Raw genomic sequence first — 24,993 nt, 5'->3', positions numbered from 1 at the left:
CCGGTCGTCTTTCCCCCTCCTCCTCCTCCTCTCTCCAACTTGGACTTGTCCCTTTTCGCTTCTTCGCGGCCTCGTCCTCTTCCCCCTCCCCCCCCACACCATCACCCCCACCCCCCACCCCCCCCTCCATTGGAATTCCGGGGGATGCAGCTTCGGAGGTAGCAGCACAAGGAGAGGGAGAGGGAGCAGCGCTGGGGCCCGTGTGAAGAGTGAATGTCCCCCCGCCGCACCGGTGGCGACGGCAACTATGGTGACATTATTCAGGAGACGGTGAGTTTGTGTGTCTGGGGACCCGGCGCTGTCCACTCCCTGCTTTAAAGATGGCCCCTCGGGGGGGTGGGGTGTGGGCCACCTCCAGCCCCTCCCGGGGCTCCTCTCCTGCCCCTGCCCCCCCCCCCCCTCCCGGGGCTCCTCTCCAGCCCCCCCCCTCCCGGGGCTCCTCTCCAGCCCCCCCCCCTCCCGGGGCTCCTCTCCTGCCCCCCCCCCCCCCCCGGGGCTCCTCTCCTGCCCCCCCCCCCCCCCCGGGGCTCCTCTCCAGCCCTCCCCCCCCCCCCCCCCCCCCCGGGGCTCCTCTCCAGCCCTCCCGGGGCTCCTCTCCAGCCTGGCTTCCACCTCGCTTTGGTACAACACGGAGCCAGTGCGGGCCGAACGCCCCCCCTCCCCGTCATGCACCTATTTGTACAGACCCAGCGCTGCTCCCCGTGTCTCAGCCAGTGTTATCCTGACGCTGTGCTGTGGTTGCTCGCGGAGTGCGGCCCTTCATTTCAATTCAGACTTGCTCCTCCTTGCTCAGTTCTGCTTCGGCGGGTGTGCTGCTTTCCTGGGTACACGGTGTGAAGCTGCTAGTCATTTGGTACTCGCTTGACCTGTCTATTCTGACTGAAGATTTTGCGCTTGGTCGTAGAGTGTGCGTTTGGTGGGTGGGAGGGAAAGCAAAATCGGGGGGTAATTGACATGTACAGTCGGCAAAGTCTGAAGAGTAGAAACATGTGCAGGAAGATAAGATTCAGATCTGAGTTAGGTTGAGGCCAGACTTGGGTAAAGTATGTTGATGTTGAAATGCTGGTGTTTAGGAGATACTGGAGATTAGACATGATGGGCGTGTTAGGTAGAGTACAACCCACAGGATTCCAGATGCATCGGGTGCAATTGAATTAAATTTCAAGGTGAGAGCATTCTACGTGTTTAAGCAGTGCATGTAATGGCAGAGATGACTAGTCTTGGTGATAGGCTGGGATAATCTGTTTGGTTTAGACTTCTGGCTATGATCTGTCTGAAGAAGGAGCAGTGGAAGGAGGGTTGCAAGGTTGAAATGGTTGGCTTTAAAGCTGGTTATTTTTTAGCTGAAGGAAGTTCTGAGAGTTATTTGGTACTGTGACGATTATGAAGGACGATTTTCTTGAAATTATGATTGAAGCAAGTTGGGTTTCACCTTAACCTGATCTTGTATGTTGTTGTGCAATTTTGTGTTGGAGTGCCTGACATAGAAAAACTGGTTCAATTCTCTGCACTTGTTTTGAAGGACATGAGTTCTTTGCCTCAAAAATTCTTTATTACTTTAAAGAAAGCTTATTTCAAGTTGTCACAACACTCTTTTCTAGTAATTGCTGTCTTCCTCCTATCAATGAATAAGGAGACGTGCTTTAAAAGCACTTTGTTACATGATGATCAAGACAATTCCAAATGATCATAACGATTTATGCTACAGAAGTCTAAGGTACTCATTGGAATCATTCCGCTTATGCTCAAATTTAATTTTGAGATGGAATGGTTCAAATCCAGATGCGTTCTCCAGTTTGCTAATGAATTCATGGGGAGGTGATGGTTGAGTGGTATTATCGCGAGACTATGAATCCAGAGACCTAGTAATGTACTTTCATGGTAGATGGTGGAATTTGAATTCAAATGAAAAAAATCTGCAATTAAGAGTCTAATGATGGCCACGAGTCCATTGTCAATTATTGGAAAACCCATCTGGTTTACTGACGTCTGCTGGGAGTTGGAAATGTGACTCCACACCCACAGCAACGTACTTAACACTTAAACTGCCCTCTGTGCAATTAGGGATGAGCAATAAATGCAAGCCCATGATGCCCTCATTCCATTAATGAATTTTTAAAAACTCTGTAGGTTCGGATTTGTGTAACTTTATGCACTCTTACATTGGTTGGCAAAATTGTGAAAAGGGCCACCAACCATATGCTCAACTTGTAGACCTGACGCACGTGGGGCACTGGCTGTTCAGATCAGACAGTTGCTTGCTGTGCACCTTGCAGATGCAGAAAAGTGCCAACTGCTGCTACTTTCAAATCTGAAAATTGCATGCTGTGACTTTTAATTACTATTGCAATAACTAGGTAATTGCTTAAAGAATGCTGACATCAGTCCAAAAATTAGTCTGCCACGTATTTCAACCATGATTTGGAGCAGCCAGTGTTGGACTGGGGTGGACAAGGTTAAAAATCACACAGCACCAGGCTATGGTCCTACAGGTTGATTTGGAGGCATGAGCTTTCGCAGTGTTGCTGCTTCATCAGGTGGTTATGAAGCAAGACCATAAACCACAGAATTTATAGCAAAAAAATCAGTGTTGTGCAGCTGAAATGATAAACATAGATTAGGTCTTTCATATTTTAGAATGGGTTTGCTTGGTTCAGTTCTTTAATATGTAAATCCCAGAACTTCATTTAAGTCTCATTCTCAAGATAACTTCAGGTTTTCTGACGAAAGGTGCCATCTCACTCGAACAATACATTAGAGGTTAAAGTCTTTCTCTATCCCAATCTTGAGTCAGACTGATTCTATTTCTCTAAAGTGGGATTTAGAGAATATTACTTGGATTGACTGTGGTTATGCATTTTTGAGCAAAATAGGAAATATCTGCAGGTACAAATTCATCCCATAAACTTGTGTGCGCATACGGAAGAGACAGTGTGTGTGTGTGGATATGAGTTCATGTGAAAGAGTGTGCTTGTGTGTGTAAGCTTGGTAAAGTGTGTGTGTGAGAGATATAGAGAGAGATGGAGTATAAGCCTGTGAGAGGGTGCATGCATGGGTGCGAGTGTGGGGTCGGTGGGTGTGTGTGTGTAAGAGAGGGTCTAGGTGAGTATGTAAGAGTGTGTGTGTGTATAGTGCAGTGGGGTCACCTGTAGTGTGACGTGAACCCAACGTCCAGATTGAGGCCATTTTCAAGACTACCGAACTTGGCTATCAGCTTCTACTTGGCCACTTTGCGTTTGTTGTTTATCCTGAAGTGCGTTTTGGAGGATGGTCACTCAAAGGTCCTGCTCCCTGACTGGGAGGGCACACCCCTACCTGATGATTGTTGTACAGTATCCATTCATCCATTATCGTAGTGTCTGCTCGGTCTTGCCAATGTACAATGCCTCAGGGTATCGTTGCCTGCAGCGTATGAGATAGACGATGTTGGCCTAGTCACTTGAATACCTGCCGTGTACATCGTGAGTGCTGTCCCCATGTGTCAATCTGTATTGACACTCATTCCTGATGAAGGGCTCCAGCCCGAAACGTCAAATTTCCTGTTCCTTGGATGCTGCCTGACCTGCTGTGCTTTAACCAGCAACACATTTTCAACTCTGACACATCTTGCAGGATTGCCGTGACAGAATTGTATGGGGTTGCGGTCGATGTTGTCCTGAAGGCTGGCTGGTTTGCTGTGAGCAATGATCTGTTTAAGGTTTGGTGGTTAAAGGCAGGAAGAGGTGGTGTGTAGGGAAGGTCTTGGCAAGATGCTCATACTCATCGATAATGTGTTGCAGGCTGCGAAGAAAATGGCAGAGTTTTTTGGCTCCCAGGAAGTACTGCACAATGAAGGGTACCCTGTCAGTTTCAACCAGAATCTGTCTCCAGAGGAAGTCATTACGCTGTGGCACTTCAGAACTGGGCGGTCAATGAGTTGAGCATTATATCCTGCTCTTATGAGGGCTTCCTTCAGCACCTTCAGGTGTCCGTCAAGTTCCTCCTCATCTGAACCGATCCTATGTATGCATGGGGCTTGCCTGTAGGGCATGGCTGTTTTAATATGTTTACGGTGGAAGCTAGAGAAGTGTAGCATCGTGAGGTTATCCATCTGTTTGTGGTTGTGAGGTGCTGATTCTTGATGGAGATGCATGTGTCCAAGAATGAGACAGATACTAAACTGTAGTCCATTGTTAGTCTGGTAGGATGAAACTCATTGATGTCACTGTGTAGTTGTTTCAGTGACTCCTCGCCATAGGTCCAGAGGAAGAAAACTTCATATAATCTGGCATGTAGTGTTGGTTGGAGGTCCTGTGCAGAAAAGAAGTCTTGTTCGAGCCTGTGCACCAGATATATTGAAGGGTATATCTGTGATTTACATATTAAAGAAATGAGAAAACCCATTCTAGATCAAAGACTTAATCTAGGTTTATTGTTTCAGCTGTGTGACACTGTGATCTTTTGCTATAAATTCTGTCTCTCATGGTCTTGCCTAACAACCATCTAATGAAGGAACAGCACTTTGAAAGCTCGTGCCTCTAAATAAACCTGTTGGACTATAACCTGGTGTTTTGATTTTTAACATTTTAGCAGCAGTGTATGAATTTCAGCGTTGGTATGATATCATTTGTATGAACCATATGCCCTGATGTTTGCACAATCAAATTAAATAGCATGTTTCTTCAGTTGTTTATTATAGACAGAGTACAGGTTGTACACTCCAAAGCACTTACAAACTTAAAGCAGCACATCTGCTACTAGATGCAATTCTGACATTAGGCTATACTTGCTGAACAACAGAGTGCAGTCAGAGCTATAGTTAAGATGATAAGTTAAGCTAATAATTTGACTCAGATATGCTTGCTAGACAAAATTCTCTGTATACAAAAGTAACTTATTGAAGCCTCACCCATTACTTTGAATTTGTTACGAGCTTGATTCCTCATTTCTTTCTCCATGGCAATGCTTTGATGAACCAGAATTGACTTGTCAACCACTTAGCACTTTTTTTTCTCCTGGATAATAAATAGTTGTAATTGTTTGAGATTAACTTTGTTTTTGTCCTGATGAGTACAATATAACGTTTGACAACATGCCTCTCTTCTCCTCAGTATTCAAGTTCTTTGCTGCCTGTTTATTAATCTTATCGTGCCAGCCATGACTCAAGTTGATAGTCATGGGTCCAGGTTTGTGTCCATCGCAAGGCCTTGCTCATGAAAATCAAAGCTCCTGGAGGAGGACTGCTTTATATTGACAGTGTTGTCTATCAGAGAATGTGGGGCTGGAAAAGCACAGCAAGTCAGGCAGCATCTGAGGAGCAAAAGAATTGATGTTTTGGGCATAAGCCCTTCATCAGGAATGAGGGGCTGATGAAGGGCTTTTGCCCGAGATATCGATTTTCTTGCTCCTCGGATGGTGCCTGACCCGCTGTGCCTTTCCAGCCCCACACTCTCGACTCTGATCTCCAGCATCTGTAGTCCTCGCTTTCGCCCAGTGCTGCCTATCAGGCAAGGGCTAAAACAGAGACCCTTCCTTTCCCCTCAGGTATCCCAAAAAACTCTTTCAGTGAGGAGCAGGCAGTTATCCTGGTGTGTTGGCCAATGTTTATGTCTTAATCAGCATTTCAAAACCGTTACCTGGTTAGTGTTTTGGAATCTCGTTGTGTGCAAATCCGTTTCCATATTTCCTAAGTTATCAAAGTGATTCCACTTTGAAGGAGGTTCCTTGGCTATGGAGTGAATGCGACATCCTGTGTCCATGTAATACATGATAAAAATACTAGAATTTCTCAACCACTTAATTTGTGATTAGAAACTGTGCCCCTGGATTGATGAAATGTGGGAGACTATCCCGGCAGCTGGTAGTCTGATGTTGAAAAATAATCTTTGTGTAACTTGTTGAACTGCAGACTTAATCTCTCCCTACCTCCTATGGTTGAGTTTTGTTACATTGACGTATTAGTCTGAATGTTTTCAGTTGTTATGCTATTTAGCTGTTTTCAGCTTTGAGTGCACAGCATATGCTGCTGCGAAGGAGTGTTTGTAATCTATTTTCACTTCAAGAATGAAAATTCTGTCGATGACATTTCTGGGAGGAAATGTTCTTCATGCGACTTTCTAAAAGGAATTGGTTTAAGAGTTTCCAATCAATTAACCTTGAAATCAAACTTTAAATTTGGGTTGAAATAATATTGTTCACTCAGCTCAATATATTGTAAATCCTTATCTGTTACTAATTTGTTTTTGGATTAAACCCCTCAAAGTCAGAAGTGGCATCTTTCCTAATGTTCTCTAGGTTCTTGACTGCTTCCTTTTATTTAGCAGGACTTAGCCATCTTCCAGCAGCGTATGTGTCCTTCATTTTGAAAGTGCCTGAGTTCTTAGTTTTGCAGCCAAAGGATAATTATTTGTAAAGATAAATGGATCACCTTCTACTTTCTCATAATTTGGATCAGTGAGGTCTAAATTGTTGTATAAAGCATATTGCATGGCTACCAGGCCAGTCCATGGACTGGAGTTTTGAATAATGCTGTGGGCCTTTGGTTGCTTTAGTTGTGACTCAATTAAAATGACGCCTGTTCTGTTTACCCTGTAGTAGGAAGTTGATCCAACCTTGTTTAAACTTTGCATAAAGCAGTGACCTTGAGACTAGGTTCCCAGTAGCAATATACCTAGTGAGGACACATTCCTTTCCCTCTGGAATGAGGGAGACATTTTAATCTTTGTCCTATAACGATGCTCTGTTCCTGCACTGCTGACATAGACACCTAATATATTCAACATGGTGGCTCAGTGGTTAGGCCTGCTGGTTTGAATCCAGCCTTGGGTGACTGTGTCTGTGTGGAGGTTGCACATTCTCCCTGTGTCTGTGTGGGTTTCCTCCGGGTGCTCTGGTTTTCTCCCACAGTCCAAAGATGTGCAGGTCACGTGAGTTGCCCATGCTAAATTGCCCATAGTGATAGGTGCATTAGTAGGGAGTAGGGGAATGGGTCTGGGTGGGTTGCTCTTCGGAGGGTCGGTGTGCACTTGTTGGGCCAAATGGCCTGTTTCCGCACTGTAGGGAATCTAATCTAAACACCAGGTTAAAGTCCAACAGGTTGGTGTTTAGCCCAAATAGTGTGTTGAAGCAAAGCTGAGAATGTAACTTCTTAAAAAAAAAGGTGTTGTGATTTCCATATGAAAGAAGTGAAATTAACATGGTCATTCTAACAGATGAGAGACTTAACAAACAATCAAGGTATGATTTTAGTTACATCACATTGTAAACTTTTGCTATAAATTGTGTTTTACAGTTGTGTCCTCCACAACCACCTGATGAAGGAGCAACGCTCTGAAAGCTAGTGCTTCCAGTTAAACCTGTTGCACTATAACCTGGTGCTATGTAATTTTTAACTTTGTTCACCTCCCAGTCCAACACTGGCACCTCCAAATTGTGTTGTCTTTGTCTTTGTTTTTGCCAATAGTTCAATATAGGAAGGCGCATACACAAGTTGCTATGATCTAATAGTTAGGAGCACCTTCGTGATGAAATGAATTAAAGGCTACAACCTTTACCATAACAAGCACACATTGGATGCAGTATAAATCAAAATGATCCAGACACTGTCCCAATCTGGAAGGAAAACATCTGAGTGCATTGTGAGAAACCTACATTTCAAGTGGACCTAGTATAAAGAATTGCAATGCATGTAATTCAAACAGAAGCCAATGAGATGTAAACACTGTAGTTGAGACAAAATTTTGCATGAACTAAAACATTGCTCTACTTCATAGTAATTGTGACACAAGGCAACACGTCAGATCAGAAATAGAAAATACTGGGCAGGGCCTCGGGAGACAGTCTATCACCTCTTCGTGCCGGATTATAAGGCCAACATCATCAATCGCCTCCTGTGTTTCTTAAATGCTGCCTGATCAGCTGAGTATTTTCAGCATTTCCTGTTATTTTCACATTTCTAGCATCTTAAGTATTTTGTTTCTTTACATCATACACAGCTGCAGTTTCTGCTTGACTTTGCTGTTGCAAAGGACATACTTGCAGTTTCAATCTTGGCTTGGGTTGCCCACTCTCATTCTGCCTGAGTGAATGCAGTGTCTACAGATATTCTGCTTCACGGTGAGAGCTTTGCATTGAGTCCATGGCCAGTGGATTGATCGTAACTAAATTTTGGTGATCTGTTGTTCACGTATCATTGAGCATGAAGCAACATTTGCCTGTCTTTAAGGGTACCAACCAGCTGAGAACAGGTGGCGTTACTGTTCACTAGAGTAAAATCGAAAGGTTTAATTTCTTTTCTATGTTCAATTTTGTAAAGTTGTATTTTAATACTATATTTTCAATGACAGGTGACCATGATAAAATAATGAACAAGAAGGTACTGGTTGCTTCAGTAAAATTGTTTGTTCTTTACAGCTTCCTTTCATCCCCAAAGCATTTTGAATTATTTTTGAAATTTATTTTCTATGTAAGTATGCCACTGAATTAATGCACAGTTAAGTTCTAGAAGTAGCATATCAGCCAAGTAACCGACATACTGATGGTTGTTGACCAAAGCACTGGAAGATTTCTTGAAATGGTCTTGACTTAACATCTCATCGGAAAGACATTGTGCATGACAGTGTGACCTTACTTCAGTGGTATAGTGCTAGTATCATATGTTCAAGCTCTGGAATGCAATTTGAACTCATGACCTGCTCATTTGGAGGTTAGTGTGGTCAGCTGAAGTAAACTTAGAGCTGGTAAAGCTAGAAGCTGTATAAATGTTAAATCAGTAAAATGTTGGTAGATTAAGATATTCTGTCATCTGCAGTCTTCTGGGTGCAGGAAACAGTTCGTTTGAAATAAACTGCTCGATAAACACAGTTGGGTGATTTTGGTTGTATTATTTCTGCAAGAACCCAGGATGGTAGTGGGTTGTAAAAGGAATTTAATTTCCTCCCACCAGTTAGCATTGCTGACAGATCTTAGCGAAGAAATTTCCTGGCCACCTGGAAGTTCTTGGAGTGGGGGATGGGGGTCTAGTGAGCAAATGGAAAATGGAGTTGCCAGATGTCATGCCAGCATGATTTCCTTAGCCCTTTTTCTGATTGATTTCCTTGTTTGTTCCAACCCAGACATCATGCGTCTTTTGCATTCTGAGGCTGTCATTTGAACTAGTATTCAAAGCAATACTCAGGTGATTGCAGATAAACATATATTGAGCTCTGAATTGAATTCAGGATATGTCTGAATCCAAGGTATTTAGTCACCTCCGCATCATCTTGTGTGGGTCTTCCCATGCTGTCAATTATGTTCTTGAATCACAATGGGTGGCACTTAATGACTATTCAGCTGGAGTGTTGACTGACAGCATATCCTACACAGCCAAGTCTACTTTTCCTGGGAACTTTTTTTTTAGATTACTTACAATGTGGAAACAGGCCCTTTGGCCCAACAAGTCCACACCGACCCGCCGAAGTGCAACCCACCCATACCCTTACATATACCCCTTACCTTACACTATGGGCAATTTAGCATGGCCAATTCACCTGACCCGCACATCTTTGGACTGTGGGAGGAAACCGGAGCACCCGGAGGAAACCCACGCAGACACGGGGAGAATGTGCAAACTCCACACAGTCAGTCGCCTGACGCGGGAATCGAACCCAGGTCCCTGGCGCTGTGAGGCAGCAGTGCTAACCACTGTGCCACCGTGTGCCTTGATGTTTTTCTGTTTCACCATTTCTCCATTTGTTTTTTTCTCTGTGCAGCACATTAAAGGACAAGCTTCTCTGTGCTGAGAGTTATCCCCTGCCTGTGTGGTTTATGATATCTCCAAGGAATCCAATGTCATCAACAAGTTTATCAGATCTTTGGGTCAACCCAATGCTGTCTTCAATCATGAGTTTCTCAAACAATGATTTCAGTGTGGGCATGGGTCCAGTGACTTCTGTTAATCTGTCCAGTAGAAATGCACCTTTTTCTTGTTTGCTGCATACCTTATGTTGACATGTAACCCCATTGAACCGGAAAAGGAAGACCATGCAGGTGGCACTGAAGACCCTGAGGACACTGAGCCATTGCATGCTTGAACACAGCTCATGAGAGAGACCTTCAGCTGAGGAATCTGCTGCCCTGCATGAATAGTGCCAGTCCTTTTGCACCATCTACCCTATTTCTAAAATTATTATTCATTTTGAAGATCTGCTACTACAGAAACATCCTCACCATGCTACTTTAGTATTTTGTGATTTTACTGGCTTGTGTATTATTTGTTACCCTCATGAGTGCCTAATGCCTCAGCAATTCCTGTTTATTGCTTCAGCTCATGAGTGGAGCTAGGTTACTATGGCTTGGGGGCTTGTATGATGTTGATGTTTGAACTCTAGGTGCGATTCACTTGCAAAATTTAACAGCTTTCCACGTGTGGAACTAGTGTGCCTAGTTAGCCTTTTGGTGTAAGGTTTGCTAAGGTATGCAAATGTTATCATGATATGGAATTGTTTTTCATTCTAATTACTTAAGCTGATGCTGCAACTGATTTACACAGAAGTAGGTGAGCTCAATGATCTGAGCCAAACTGCTGTCCAAGTGATTTCTAAACCTCCCCAAGGCAGAGAAAATAGGGTGAAAGTCAGAGCTTGCATATCTCTGGCTGATACCGTTTATAGGGATGCTTCGTGTAATGGGCTTCAAGGTATTGACAGGCTTCATGGTTTGAATGCAAAATATCCATGATAGAGAGTACTGTCATGCTGCCTGACCTGTTTTTTCCAGCTTCGAGGGCAGTTTCTTCAGTAAATGGCTGGAATCTGGAGATCTGATTTGAAATGACGACACCCTAACGCTTGGATCTGTATTGTTTTCAGCTCTGCCAGGATGTGAGCTGGTTGTTTGGTTAGCTGGCCAGCTATGTTAGTGTTTGATCCGCTGAGAGCAGTGGTGTCAGTCTCCAGACAGACCATGAGTAAAGGACAAGAGAAGGTAATTTCCTTGATAGGCATTTCTCGGTTCAATGCCAGCACGATGCCACACTAGCTTGTGTTGAGCAGAATGAAGGGGTCAAGCAGAATGGCATCTGACGCACACAGCAATACTTCCAAAGAGTATTGGGACTTCTCAGTATGTCCATGTGGCCGCTATCATCGAGCTATGGCACCCTACTGCAACTGTATGCAGTCTTTTCCTTTTGTGAAAGCCAGAAGTGAAAATAGGTTTTCAATCCAGAGCCCAACTGTGTACATAAAGAAAGGTTTTGGGAATGGTCAGAGGGAGGTGTTATGAGGGTGAATGTGCATGAAGGCCTTGCTTGTCCTCTTGATTTGATTCAGCCATAAAAGTGGGAAGGGTCTTTGATTGTGTGGAGGTGATAAGACAGAAGGAATGTAATGTAAGCAAAAGTCTGACCTCTACATTGCAGTCAGGCCATGAAGGGTAATTAATTGTGCATGCATTCCCACACGGGTTATTACTGTGCACTAGAAAGAAGTCTGCTGTGACCTCTGACAAACATACTGTATGATCATGTGCACTGCTGTGTCAGAAATATTTGGAATCCTGCTCTTGTTAACCTCTGGCATTTTTCTGCAACTCCACAGCATTACTCCCCTTTGCTCACAAAAATGCTTCCCTTCAAACTGCTAAAAGCCAGTTAGAAAAACTTGTAGGAGTGACCAGCATCTTGCTACTATTTGCCTATTCTCAGCAGATAAACTCATGTCCACCCTTCTTTGTTTGAATTTGCTGGTTATCGTCATAGTTTTGAAACTACTTGCTGCATTACAGTGGAATAGAAAATAGTAATTCCAGAGATTCAAACCTTCTTAATTAAGTAATCTAAATGGTGCAAAAGACTGTGAAATCCTGGAGCTTTATTTTTGAATGAAGACATATTCATTCAAAGCACTTTATAGCTGATTAAGCACTTTTGCAAAGAGCTTAATAACATCTGACCTCTGGCCCACTGATGGTCTAAATGCAAAGGTACTTTTTTAAATGGTTCAGTGTCATCAGGGATTGAGCGTTTTTAAAACGAAGTTTTTGTATAAATTTGTATAAACTTGTATAATTACACTGAACTCGGTGTTGTGTATAATTAAAACAATTGCTTTCATTTTTTTTCAAGAAATTGAAGCGACATAGACAGACTGTCAAATTAAACAAGGCTTCTGCTTTCTGGGTTGTGGGATTGCAAACAAGTCAGCAAAGCATCTTCCACAAAAAGGCATCTGGGTGGGTATGTGAATAGGAAGGGTTTAGATTAGATTCTCTATAGTGTGGAAACTGGCCCTTCGGCCCAACAAGACCACACCGACCCTCTGAAGAGCAACCCACCCATTCCCCTACGTTTACCCCTTCACTCAACACAATGGGCAATTTAGCATGGCGAATTCACCTAACCTGCACAGCTTTGGATAGTGGGAGGAAACCAGAGCACCCGGAGGGAACCTATGTAGACACGGGGAGAATGTACAGACTCCACACAGAGTTGCCCGAGGGGGGAATCGAACCCTGGTCCCTGGTGCTGTGAGGCAGCAGTGTTTAGAGGGATATGGGCCAAGTGCTGACAAATGGGACTAGGTTAATTTTGGATATCTGGATGAGTTGGACCAAAGAGTTGGTTTCTGTGCTGTGCATCTCTGTGACTCTATAAGACAGACATTGAAATACTTGCTGTATAGAAGTCAGTTTTATCTACAGTAAGTTTTTCTCAAAAGAAGCAAGAATTGCAGATCCGTAAGATTTGCTTTTTTATTCTCCGATTAAGCTCTGCCTGTGCAAATGTATTCACTACAGTTCATAAGGCAGCATGGAGTGTGATTGTTTCCTTTCAACCCTTTCCCACAAAATGTTTTGGCTGATATTTTAAATTGTTCTATGTATAGTTAACGACAGGTGTAATATGCTGTCTTGTATTTCACAGGTATATTGTCACATGGTCATATGGAGAAAAAGGACTTTAATGCATGGCTTGATACCCTCTCCAGCTCCTTTATCACTCTGACAGAGAACCAGAAAAATGAGACACTAGACCACCTGATCAGCTTGAGTGGGGCTGTCCAATTGAGACACCTCTCCAACAATCTGGAGACACTTCTGAAACGAGACTTCCTCAAATTGCTTCCATTGGAGCTTAGTTTTCACCTGTTGAAGTGGCTTGACCCACCAACCCTACTGATTTGTTGCCTAGTCTGCAAGCAGTGGAACAAGGTGATAAGTGCCTGTACTGAAGTGTGGCAGGAAGCCTGTCGAAGCTTAGGCTGGCAGATCGATGATACAATTCAGGATACTCTGCACTGGAAGAAGATTTATCTGAAGGCAGTCAAAAGAATAAAGCAGTTACAGGACAAAGAAGCCTTTGAGACCTCCTCTTTAATTGGCCACAGTGCTAGAGTATATGCTCTTTATTATAAAGATGGATTGTTGTGCACAGGTCAGTATAACAAAAGATCACCATTCCAAGAATGTTTAGAAATAAAGAAGCATGCAAGATATGATTTGTGAAATGTTTATCTTTGCTAACCATTGGACCTTTTGCTGAGATAGCAGCAATAACATAAGGAGTGAATGGCAGGCCAGAATTTATTGAGGGGGGGGGGGAGGGTTACAAGATAATTTTTTTTCTTTTGCTTGTTTCTCCTAAGTTCTTTTCCCCACATGGTGGGCAGACCTATTGATGCCGAAATCTTCTCTCTACATTCTGCTGCCCCTTTGGCTTTAGGTTTTTGGGAAGAAGGCGACCAATGTTTTTATTTAATATTCTTTACTCCCCTTACTTTCGTCCAGTCAGATGAGGTTTACTTCTGGCTTGGTGCCGTGTTCGATTCATGGCTGACCTAGGGAGTCATGTAGCTTTTAATGAGAACCCAAAATCTTTGTGTCATCAGTCTACTGGTGTCAGTCGTAACTGGTTGTGGTTGTCATCAATCTTTCTGGGTAATTGCTGTAATCCTCTCTAGACAAAGATTGGTATCGAATTACATGTTATCGTACTGCAGTTGGAGAGTTAAGGTCTCTATGTTTAGAATTCTGCAGGATTAATGACCTCGCCAGTATACACTACCTATCAATGCTTGACTGTTACTAAAAATAAGCTGAAGCTGTTTATACCTGCCTGTTATTACTTCATTTGACAGCAGACCTCGTTCAGAGCACATTTCAGTCAGATGTGTATTCCACTTGTCATTGATGCTAACATGTAATATGTTTCATCTTGCATATTTATTTGATTAATTGTCTCTTGGCTCAATAGTGAATTGAGAAGATATAATGTTCCCTTCTTTACAGTGGTGCTCCAAGCAAACGCATGTATCCTGTACAGAAACCAAATCTAGAGTACTGACCAAAGTATTAAAGTTGATGTCACCAGCTTTTATTGTCCCACAAAATAATTTTGTAATTTGAATTATTTTGGATAAATTATGCCTACCTTTTGTTCTTTTTGCTGCATTTTTATTTTGCCTTGACAAATTGAGCCCAGGACTTGCTGAGCAGTTAGATCTCCGAGGAACCCGAGATAATACATGGGTAATAAGAGACCCAAATTATGTTAGAGTGCAGTTGCTAAAGGTCCACTTTAGTGAGTAACTTTTGGCATTCTGATGAAATGAATTTTGTAGTGAAATTACTGCAGTTTAAAGTTTGTACTAATATCCACATGTATAATATATGCAGTGGTGCTTTTGTCCAAATCATACATTTTTTGACTGCTTATTCTACATTGTTTTTGTTGTAGTGTTAATATAAAACTAACTTACTAAAGCTGAGTAAATTGAAACAATGCAGCATTTGTAATGTCGATTTGAAAGTACCACCTATGGGTGCTTCAGGCATGAGGCCCTGTTTCGATGCTTAACTGCTTCTCCATAAACTTACACAGTGGAGAGGGGTAGAAGCTCTCTCAAAACTGCTCAAATTCAGTTGAGCTAAATCTAATGTTTACTGCAGTTATAGCTGGGGTTTAAATTGGCCCAGGTCAGAGAAACCAGTCACTTAAGAATGATCAGGTTTTGTTTTGCAGAAATTGGAAGTAGGAGAATTATCAGTTTGTACCATAAAAATGATAAGTCATCTTATTGTGAAATTGTTCATCACATTTGCTGAAATGATGATTAGTGAATTTTTTTTAAACTACAGGTTCTGATGATCTATCTGCCAAACTCTGGGATGTTTGCACTGGTCAGTGTATATATGGGATCCAGACTCACACGTGCGCTACAGTAAAATTTGATGAGCAGAAGCTAGTTACTGGATCATTTGATAACACGGTAGCCTGTTGGGACTGGAGCTCAGGAGCTAAAACCCAGCACTTCCGAGGTCATACAGGAGCAGGTAGTGAACTGCAGCGTATCTTTTGTAGATAGTTTTATCAATGGTTCTGCTGTGTGTCCTTTACAGTAATGATGTTGGATTGGGGTGGACAATGTCAGAAGTCTCATGATACCAGGTCACCTGACGAAAGAGTGGTGCTCTAAAAGCTTGTGACTTCAAATAAACTTGTTGGACTATAACCTGTGCAGTGTAACTGCTGACTTTGTCCGTTACAGTAAAATTGTGGTTAAGTTAGTAATGGCTGTTACATTTGGCTGTGGCCCAACTCTTCGCCTGAAGTCCTAAGGGCTCTCTAGCAGATACGTACATTACAGTGAAACTGTAATGTGGTATATGGTGATTTATTTTTTTCATCACATAGCTCCAAAATATTGGGTGCAATACTTTGTCATTACTCACTTCTTGTGGGAAGTGTTTTTTTTCACTCCCAGCTATCATCTGTAATTTCATATTCTGAATCTTCAGCACACTTCTTTCTATCACTTGTACAGGGAATACATTTCTTGCTCTTTAAGTTGGTGAGCTTGTGGGTGTTGTATTTATTCACCGAAGAGCCTTTGCTTTGTTCATCTTGTGTTTTTTTTCCCCATCATGGAATTTAAGCTCCATAGTGCCACTGGAAATACTAAACTGATGTATGCAATTTCATACATCGCCTAGTCTACTCGAACATTGGTGCATCATGCTTTCAAATTCAACTTACTGGGTTTGTTTTTTTCTTGTCTAGTGAAGCCTTTCTTCAGCTGCTTAGCTTCCTTCACATCCTTGTGCAAATGTCACAGTCTCTATACTGGTACGAGGCTGCCATAGTGGCTTGAAAGTTGCTTGCATCCCTCATTGCGACAGAACAATTCTGGTTGCCAGTTGTTGAGAGTAACACTGAAATTAAAACCAGTCCCAGTACAAAAGGAAGTCAGTGAGTGGTACACATCAGTGCTTCCCAAACTTCTTTTTTCCCCACTGTGACCCCATTTCGAACCTTGGAAACCGTTACTAGCCCTCATTGTTTGAGGTGCCAGTCAGAGATGATGGAGTGGGGGGAGTGAGATCATTGTCATATGTGTCAGTCATTGTTAACTTTAAGCTTGCAACTTAGGGAAGCCATGGTGTATACGTTAGATTATTTTCTGACATGCATAGTGATTCAGAAAATTGTCTTTTTTTCATTATCTGGCCCAGCCATTTTCTCCCCTTCCCTAGACCCTTGTCAACTCAACTATCTTCAGCGAAATGTCTCCTTAAGCACTGACAGAAATATAATGCAAAGAATAGCCAACATTTTCTACGCAAAGTTTTCCATTTGACTCGTGATATTAATATGACTTTGTTTCTAATATCAAAACAACTTTCTCTTCAGTTTTCAGTGTTGATTATAGTGACGAGCTAGATATCCTGGTCAGTGGGTCTGCAGATTTCACTGTGAAAGTCTGGTCATTATCGACGGGAATCTGCCTGAATACGCTTACTGAGCATACTGAATGGGTGACTAAGGTACCATTATTGTGCCACATTTTTGTTCCAATGGTGCTTTGCCTGTTCTGTTAAATAAAATTTAAGTTGTTACTTTGAGGATGGACCTAACTCTGTGATTTACCACTTGCTGTGGATTTTGATGAATTTTTACATTCTGAATTGGGGCTGGGAATGGGTCATTTTCTACCACAGGCATTCAATGTAAGGAACTTGCATGAGTTTAATCTAATTCAGATGTCTTGTAAAGCTTCCTTTATGGTGCCACAGGAATGCCACAGAAAGAGGGCTTTACTAGTGTAAAGTTTCCATTTTTTCATCTGAGTGTGTCTTTAAGTGAGTTCGTCTGCTTGCAGACCAGGCACTGATATGGAGCTGCCAAATTTGAGATGGGGTTAGTATGGAAGCTCTTTAAACCCAGACCAGTTATTCTTCCATGTTCTCGTTTTCTCTTAATTATGAACCTAATTGTTGTCATAAATTGTAGCTTGTGGTATCTAGATCAAAATTAATCACTTCATGAAAATAGACCTGTCCAATGAAAACTGTGCCTTGTGCTGTCTTACTACCAGCCGCTAAGATTTCTGTACTCAAACTGTTAGAAACTCTGTTAAACCTGAGACCTCAGAGCAGTTATAGTCATTCAACTATGAAGAGGCCCATTAAATCCGTGCCAATTCACTACACTAATCCCACTTTCCAGCACTTGACTCATAATCTGAAATGTTATGACATTTCATTACTGCATATTCATGTACTTTTTAAAGGTTGAGGTTTCCCACCGCTATTACCCTGTCAGGCAGTCCATTCCAGAAACCCCATCTCTCCTGTTTTGGGGAGGGGGTGGGGAAAAAAAAGGTTTTCCTCAAATCCCCCTCAACCTCCTGCCCTAAGAACAGCTGCTTCCTATCCATTCTGTCTAGGCCCCTTTATCGCCTTTGTACTTCAATCTCCCCTCTGCTGTCTCTGCTCAAAGGAAACAACCCAAGTCTATCTAGCCTCTCTTTGGAGCTAAACAGTGGTCAGAGGAATTTGGCTGCAACAGTTTTGCTGTTATGTAGCACTAGGTAATTGTGAAATTTGAAGACCCTTAGCAAAACCTAATGGTTTCAGTGAGTGGGATTAAACTTCTGCCACAACAAAACTGTCAGTTATTACCTTTTTAATATAAGATGTTAAGCTTAATATTGTCATTGGAATCTGGCCTCGTCATGTACATTTGGCCCAGCTGAATTCAAAACAAAATCTAATACAGTAACTTTCTAACAAGGATAGGTGGACAATTGGAATTGGTGCATTGTAAACCACATGTAAAATGGCTGTTACTCAGTAGTAGTTAGAATACACCTGTTTCCTAAGTATGACTTAAGTTTAAGTGCACCTTTTAAAACTTGGTCATGTTAATGAATTTCAGGAAGCTGCTCTAATTTTTCATTTGCAACTTAATGCCATGTCGGTGAATTTCAGCAATAGACTGGTTGAACTGGTGGCGTGTGTGGACAATTCTGTGATGTTACAGTCTTGGTTAAGCATCTCCAAAACAGGATAATTTTGCCATAGCGATAGGGCGATGAATCCGAGCTGTCATAGTCTTATGACTCTTTTTAATATTATTTGATTTTTCTAATGTCTGTCACAATCTCTACTTAAGCATCTTTTCTTTCTCGATGTAGGTGGTTTTACAGGTCAGCCAGGTAGAATCCGTGATGCACAATCCAGGGGATTATATTTTACTAAGTGCTGATAAATATGAAATCAAGGTAATTCCATTTTTTAAGGGAAAAATGCACTTTTGTAGCATTTTACTATTAGGATACTTGCTTTTTGTCAGCAGTGCTTGAGATTGCTGGACATCTCCAAATGGCACAGCAATGGGGCAGTGTGTGCAGGGTTTTGTTTTGTTATTCATAGAATATAAATTTACCTGTTTGATTTTTTCTTTACAATTATTAAAACTCCTGATCCTGCTGTGCTTTATACTGATACATATAAACTAATGATCTACTCCAATTATATTAATTTCAAGATTGCTACAAAACAGTTGGCATGTGGTGATCAGTTTGTTGCTGGTCAACCAGATTTACATAAATAAAAGATTTAGGTCTTTAATTTTCCATCAAACAATGCTATAATTTGTTGCATCAGTCTTACTTCAGATAACAGACAGGCTTGAATAGTGGAATGGGTTGACAGGAATTTATTCTATTTTATTCCAATGCTTAACTTTATCTGCAGTTTGTGAGCAAGTTTTGTGGTTTTTGGCTACAGCCGTTTGTGAAGCTCTTTGCAACAGCACTGTGCCTCAATATCAGAATTTGACATTCTCTCTCCAAAGAAAACCATTGACCAGTATACAAAAGCAGCTAAAAGATAAACTATTTTTTTATTTGGAATTTAAAGCTTATGTAGCTGTGATGGAAGTGTACAAAATAATCCAAATGCAAATAATTTACTAATGTTTTTGGTGAAAGTTTGTCTCCAAAACCAGCAAACTCCAAATTTGTAAGCACAATGGGTTTATTTTAGTTTCAAACCCATGTTGGAGGAGTAAAATGGAGAATGCCATGCCTCTTTTTAGTAATCTATTTCAATGTTTTTTCTTATATACTGACCACCTTGTGCATAAAGTCCTGTTCCATGCTCAACCTAAAGCATTTTTATGTTTATTGACGAGGGAGTTAACATGTGACTTAACCAGGGAGGTGTCACAGTCCTTACCGAGATATGACTAACTTAACCCTTCTCTCTTTCCTTGAATCTCTTCTCTCTATTGTCGACTTTCTTTCTTCCTTTCTGTCATTGTCTCTTTCTCCCCCTATCATTTCTCCTGCTTCAACCCCACCCCCAGCACCCACCCATTCTGGCACAGAGGTTTCTGATACCAGTTCCATGCAGCTCTGCTAATGTTCAAATAACTTTTAAACGGATTGTGATCCACAAAGCAAAATTTAATGGAGTTAGGACTGTTTAATAGAAAGGCATTGAATCAAATACATGAATTGGGAGAAACCGTTTAGGAAGGCTAGCTTGTAGTTTAAGAATGATTTAACCATGTATCTCATTATGGCATTCTTATGCGCACACAGACATTTTTGATATCTACTAATAGTTCTAAAATATTTTACAAAATTTAATTATCTGTTGCATTTAAAGGTTTGGCCAATTGGGAGAGAGGTCAACTGCAAGTGTTTGAAGACACTTGCTGTGTCAAATGATCGAAGCATATGCCTCCAACCAAGACTGCAATTTGATGGCAAACACATTGTCTGCGCATCGGATCTAGGATTGTACCAGTGGGACTTTGCCAGTTATGATATTATCAGGTATTGTCCAGTTGTTCCATTTGTCAAGGTTATCAAGGACATTTTTAATGAAAACTTGACTATCATGGGCATGTATTGGTTATATTGTTTAATAACTATGATGTAAAACTGCATAACTAAATTCAATAAATCTGCATTGTAACCCAGTGTCGTATAGAGCAGTATTGTTGAAAAAAAAGTACATATTTTGTTTCGGCTTCTCATGCATTGCTCAGGGAATTTGGCAAGGAATACCAGAATAAAAGAAAAAAAGCCTTTTTATTACTGTGTGAGAAGATTGATTGGCAAATATGTTAGATTCTAATTGTTAGAGGCGTCACCGTGGGGAATGCACCAAAAGGATGATGATTGACAGTGAGCTGTCAAGTTTGCGTAAACGTAACGAAACAGGTTGACTGTGGTCAAGGCATTGACCTGAAAAATGAACCAGTGAATGGGTGTTAATCTATTTTGTTGAGTTTAAACAGGTCCTGTGTATGCCCCTTTAAAAAAAAGGACTGTTTGTGTTTAAGTATGTATTTTCCAGTATGTGCAAATATACCGCACTGTGGGCCTGAATAATTCTTGGTACAAAAAACTGGAAGAATCATGGATACTGGAAATCAGGCAAACAGAAATTCCTGGAAAAACTCAGCAGGTTTGGGAACGTCTGCGGAGAGGAAGCAGTTTTGTGTCCAGTGACCCTTCAGAATTGATGGTAGCTAGGAAAAGGATGATATTTATGCAGAAAATGGGTGGTGATGGGGTTTGAGGGAGTAACAATGGGAGAAGATAGAGATAAGCAGTTGGGTAGACAAAAGAGTGGGTAAAGATCAGTCTGGGTAAATAAATGGTTGGCTCTTCGTAGCTGACAATGGGTTGCGGGTGTAGCAGACCGTATGGTGACTAGGCCTGGTATGTGGGGGTTGCCTAAGGACAATGGAGAAGGTGCCTCCATTGTTGGACTTTAAAATCCATAAGGCTGCTGAGTCCCCTTGGCTACACCATGATGTCCTGCACATCTGTCAGTCCAGTCTACTGTATTCGCTGCTCACAATGTGGTTCCTTCTATACTGGGAAACAATGCGCAGACTGGGTGATGCTTTACAGAACATTTTTCCTGCCCCGAGATCTCTGTCTCAGGTTTGCTGCTGGAAATACAGCAACTCCTTTTCCGCCTGGTAACTCAGCAGCCTTCTGGACCTAATATCCAGTTCAACAATTTAAGGGCTTGAAGCATGTGCCTTGACACCAAGCCACATAAGTAGGTATTAATATTGTTTGACCATGCTGCTGGGATATGCTTTGGGATTTATCACTACCAAACAGGTAAGTGCATATTAATAATTGCCATTCAACATTAGAATCTACTGAATTGTCAATTTGTCTGTTTTCTTTTAGACCTTTTGAAGAGACTCGAGTGTTAAATGATTTTTTTTTCCCTATTGTGTTAACATCAGCTTTTACCTGTTTGTAATTATTTCTTGACAGAGTTATTAGAACTCCGGATTCCTCGAATCTTTCTTTGCTGAGCCAGGGAGAGGTCTTTGCTCTGCTGTTTGACAGCCATTACCTGTACATAATGGACTTGAGGACAGAGAAACTGGTCGGTCGCTGGCCTCTACCCGCGTACCGGAAATCGAAGAGAGGTTCTAGCTTCCTGGCGGGAGAAACTGCGTGGCTCAACGGACTCAATGGCAAGAATGACACAGGCCTAGTTTTTGCCACCAGCATGCCAGATCATAGTATTCATTTGGTCCTATGGAAGGAGAATGGATGAAGTAAAGGATGAAAACTGTAGGGCAGAGTGCTTGTACTGCAGTTGCAGAGGATATTTCAGAGAATGCAAAACGCTGCATGAACCAAAGTCCTGCGGAAGAGCTGGCATTCTCGTGTGTACAGTACAGTTAATTGCCTTTATTTTTTTTTAAATGTCAAATGACACCAGCATGTTGGAAATTATTTTTACAGCTTAAATCCATTTGCTTGCAAATTGATGTAACCAATACAGGAACGGGGAAGAGAGAACACAGTCATTTCAGTTTAATTTTGAGGCACTGTTTAGGAATTTATTATAAGCTGATGGTTGAAAATTATGCTTGACAAGCACATTTCAATGTAACAAATTTATTGTTTGCAGTATTCTGAACATTCCCTGAATGTTTTCATTTTTTCTGCACCTGACAATAAGGAACACCTTACTTTTTATATATACATACATATTCTATATATATAAATATTTCCATTCAGGACTTTGCCTTAATGCTTTTAGTAGTGGTTGCTCTCAAAGAACATGTTTATAGACCATAGGTAGGTACTTCAAATTTGTCCACATTTTATATTTTGGTATAGTCAGTATTTACAATGATCTTTTTATTGAAATTTGCCCATGTTGTCACAGTTGTTAATTATCTTCAATATATTCTTTCTGGAAAAAAAATGTTGGAAATTTACTTGGTTGCTTTGATCATTTTAAGTCTAAACACGGAACTCTTATCACAAAATACTGTAATGAAGAAGATATTCACCTTTGCACTTGGGTTTGCTCAACACTACTTAAGCTGTTTCATTCTCTATTAAGACTTGGGGTGGTAGGTTAAAGTGGGAAAGAGAGTGGGGTGACCACCACCTCACTGCCTCCCATAAGACATGGTCATTTATAAAGCTGTTTGTCAATGTTGAGATCGGAAACTGTTGTGCAGCTTTCAGTCAAGGGATTTGCTGTCCAGACTGCTTAAATAGGGACAGGATTAGGCTGTTCTGCCATTCAGTGAGATTATAGCTTATCTGTATCTATCTGCTTTGGCTTTATCTCTGCTCAGATGGAGCTACTGTGCTCCTGCCCAAGAGCAAGCTGTGAGTATGATTTTTAAATGCTATGGACTGTGGGCAGAGCAATCACTGATGTATGTATTATATAGTTTTTAAATGCAGGAACAAGCATTTTTAAAAGTCTTTTACTGTGCTTATCTCTGGTGTCAAATCTGTAATTACAGCTGTTCCATGGTGATGCTTAAATGACCCCCCTGTGGTAATATTTGTTGGAGGATTGCACAGGTCTATGTAACTTGTTTTGAATCTGTGGATTTCTTCTTGAGGAATACACATAGCTTTGGCTGAGAATTGGAAGAAAGGAATAAGACTTCATCTGTTGCATTCATTATATGTAAAATAGTGAAGATTTTTATTTAAAATGTCAGCAATACGAAAAATATGACTGAAATGTAGAATATAAAATTGTAACAGGTGCTTTGTTCAAACTTTTTCTGAACGATGGATATTTTCCCCTCCTTGTGCATGTAAAACCAAAATAACAGAGCAGGTCCAATGACTAGCTCCCCTTTGGTTATGCTATGTACCACAACTCCTTGTATCTTTAAAAACATCTGCTACCAAAGCATTACAAATTTTATTTCATGTGTTGTCGTCTCTATTTGGAATGTCACATGTTATGGATTCTGTGCCACTTTTGAATGCAACTTCTGGAATAGATTTGACATCCACGATTTTAAAAGTATGACAACTGTGTAAAGTTCCTGGTTTCATGTGGCAACTACAATATTAGTTTTCCTTTCATCTTCGGTTTGAATATTATTTGCTTGTAGATTGTTTCGAAAAGAAACTTTTAACCTCATTTCAACAGATTAACCTCTTGCTGCCTGTCATAACCTCAGACTATCTGACACATATGCAATAATACATTTGTCTAAGGAAGTGAAGCATTTTGTTTTTTCTATGCAGCCTCTGTTTGTTTAATCTTGCATTTCCTCATGTATATGCTATCTGTCTGTTTTAATAATGTGAAAGTGTTTAGGCAGCTTTTACAAAATGCAGCTGACTGTCAAACGTGCAATTATCTGAAAGGTTTTGCTGGCATTTTTGTTTGGAGTAATATGTCAAGATGTCATCATGGTAATGTCAAATGTTCACTGGAGTTGCCAAAGATTTACACCAAGGTTGAGTTTTATCTTTGCATATACATATACAATAGCTACACGGTTTGATTCCCAGAATGGCAATGAGATAAATTCTTCTGGTGTTATCTGTTTTCATCTGTTGGTTTGGCTGTAGCAATGACATCCATTGAAGTAAAATCATCCTATTTATCCGTATGATGACTGGCAGTGACATGTAAACCACAAGGTGCACATTTCTCCCTTTCCTCCTTTTTCCTCCCTCCCTCTTCTTTTTTCCTCTTTTCTCCTCTCTCTCACCCACCTCCCTCCCCTTTCCTGCTTTCCAATGTACCCCACCTTTGATCTCCAGAACCTACAATAATTCTCTACAAATAGTGTTTTTGAAATCCTAAAAGACCTTCAAGGTAAGTAACTGTACTTAAACATTATTCTTATTTGAACAGAATCTATTAAGCCTGTGATATTGACAGTGCATTGATGTGATTGACTCTTAGGAGACTGTTGCTCTCTTATTTCCTGGAGATTGGTCAGGAGTTGCTGATAAACATTCACGAGGCAGCAATTGCAGCAGAAGTATATGGAAGATGAGAGACTACCTTTTAGTGTGAAATGTAGAGACACAAGTAGGTCATTCAGCTCATTATGTCTGTTCTACTGTTCAGTGAGATCATGGTAATCCTGAACTCCGCTTTCTGACCTTTTACTTTTAGCTTTTGATTCCTTCAGTGATTAAACCTCTGTCCCTCCCAGCCTTGAATGTACTTAATGACCTGGCCACAACTGCCCTCTGTGGTGAAGAATTTGACTATCCTCAGAAGAAATTCTTCCTAATATCTGTTTCAAATGCACTATCCTTTATTCTGAGATTATGCCCTCTGGTCCTAGATGCTCTCACAAGAGAAGGCACCCTTTCTGCATCTGCTTTTTAAATCCCCTAAGAATCTGGATGTTTCAGTATGGTCACCTCTCATTCTACTACATTCCAGCGAGTGCAGGTCCAACCTACTCGACTTCTC

General features: G+C 41.2%; 2 protein-coding genes across 2 annotated transcripts in view; one reads left to right on the top strand and one right to left on the bottom strand.

The window, feature by feature from the left end:
- The first annotated feature begins 15 nt into the window (after positions 1–15).
- fbxw2 (F-box and WD repeat domain containing 2) lies at positions 16–23,470 on the top strand. The gene is made up of 7 exons (XM_060841443.1): positions 16–270; positions 12,881–13,390; positions 15,094–15,288; positions 16,646–16,779; positions 18,432–18,518; positions 19,912–20,081; positions 21,552–23,470. Exons 2-7 carry the CDS (start codon positions 12,901–12,903, stop codon positions 21,838–21,840), a joined length of 1,365 nt encoding a protein of 454 aa, XP_060697426.1. The 5' UTR covers positions 16–270; positions 12,881–12,900; the 3' UTR covers positions 21,841–23,470.
- LOC132825862 (ras-specific guanine nucleotide-releasing factor RalGPS1-like) overlaps positions 4,946–24,993 on the bottom strand; it is a 781,992-nt gene continuing 761,944 nt past the window's right edge. Inside the window, exon 21 of the mRNA XM_060841441.1 lies at positions 4,946–4,994. Coding sequence (XP_060697424.1) covers positions 4,977–4,994 — 18 coding nt within the window. The 3' untranslated portion in view covers positions 4,946–4,976. The remainder of the gene's footprint in view (positions 4,995–24,993) is intronic.

This window comes from Hemiscyllium ocellatum, chromosome 21 (assembly GCF_020745735.1).
Source record: "Hemiscyllium ocellatum isolate sHemOce1 chromosome 21, sHemOce1.pat.X.cur, whole genome shotgun sequence".
Classification (NCBI taxonomy): domain Eukaryota; kingdom Metazoa; phylum Chordata; class Chondrichthyes; order Orectolobiformes; family Hemiscylliidae; genus Hemiscyllium; species Hemiscyllium ocellatum.
The sequence above is the reverse complement of the archived record's forward strand: the minus strand, read 5'-3'. Positions and strand labels throughout refer to the sequence as shown.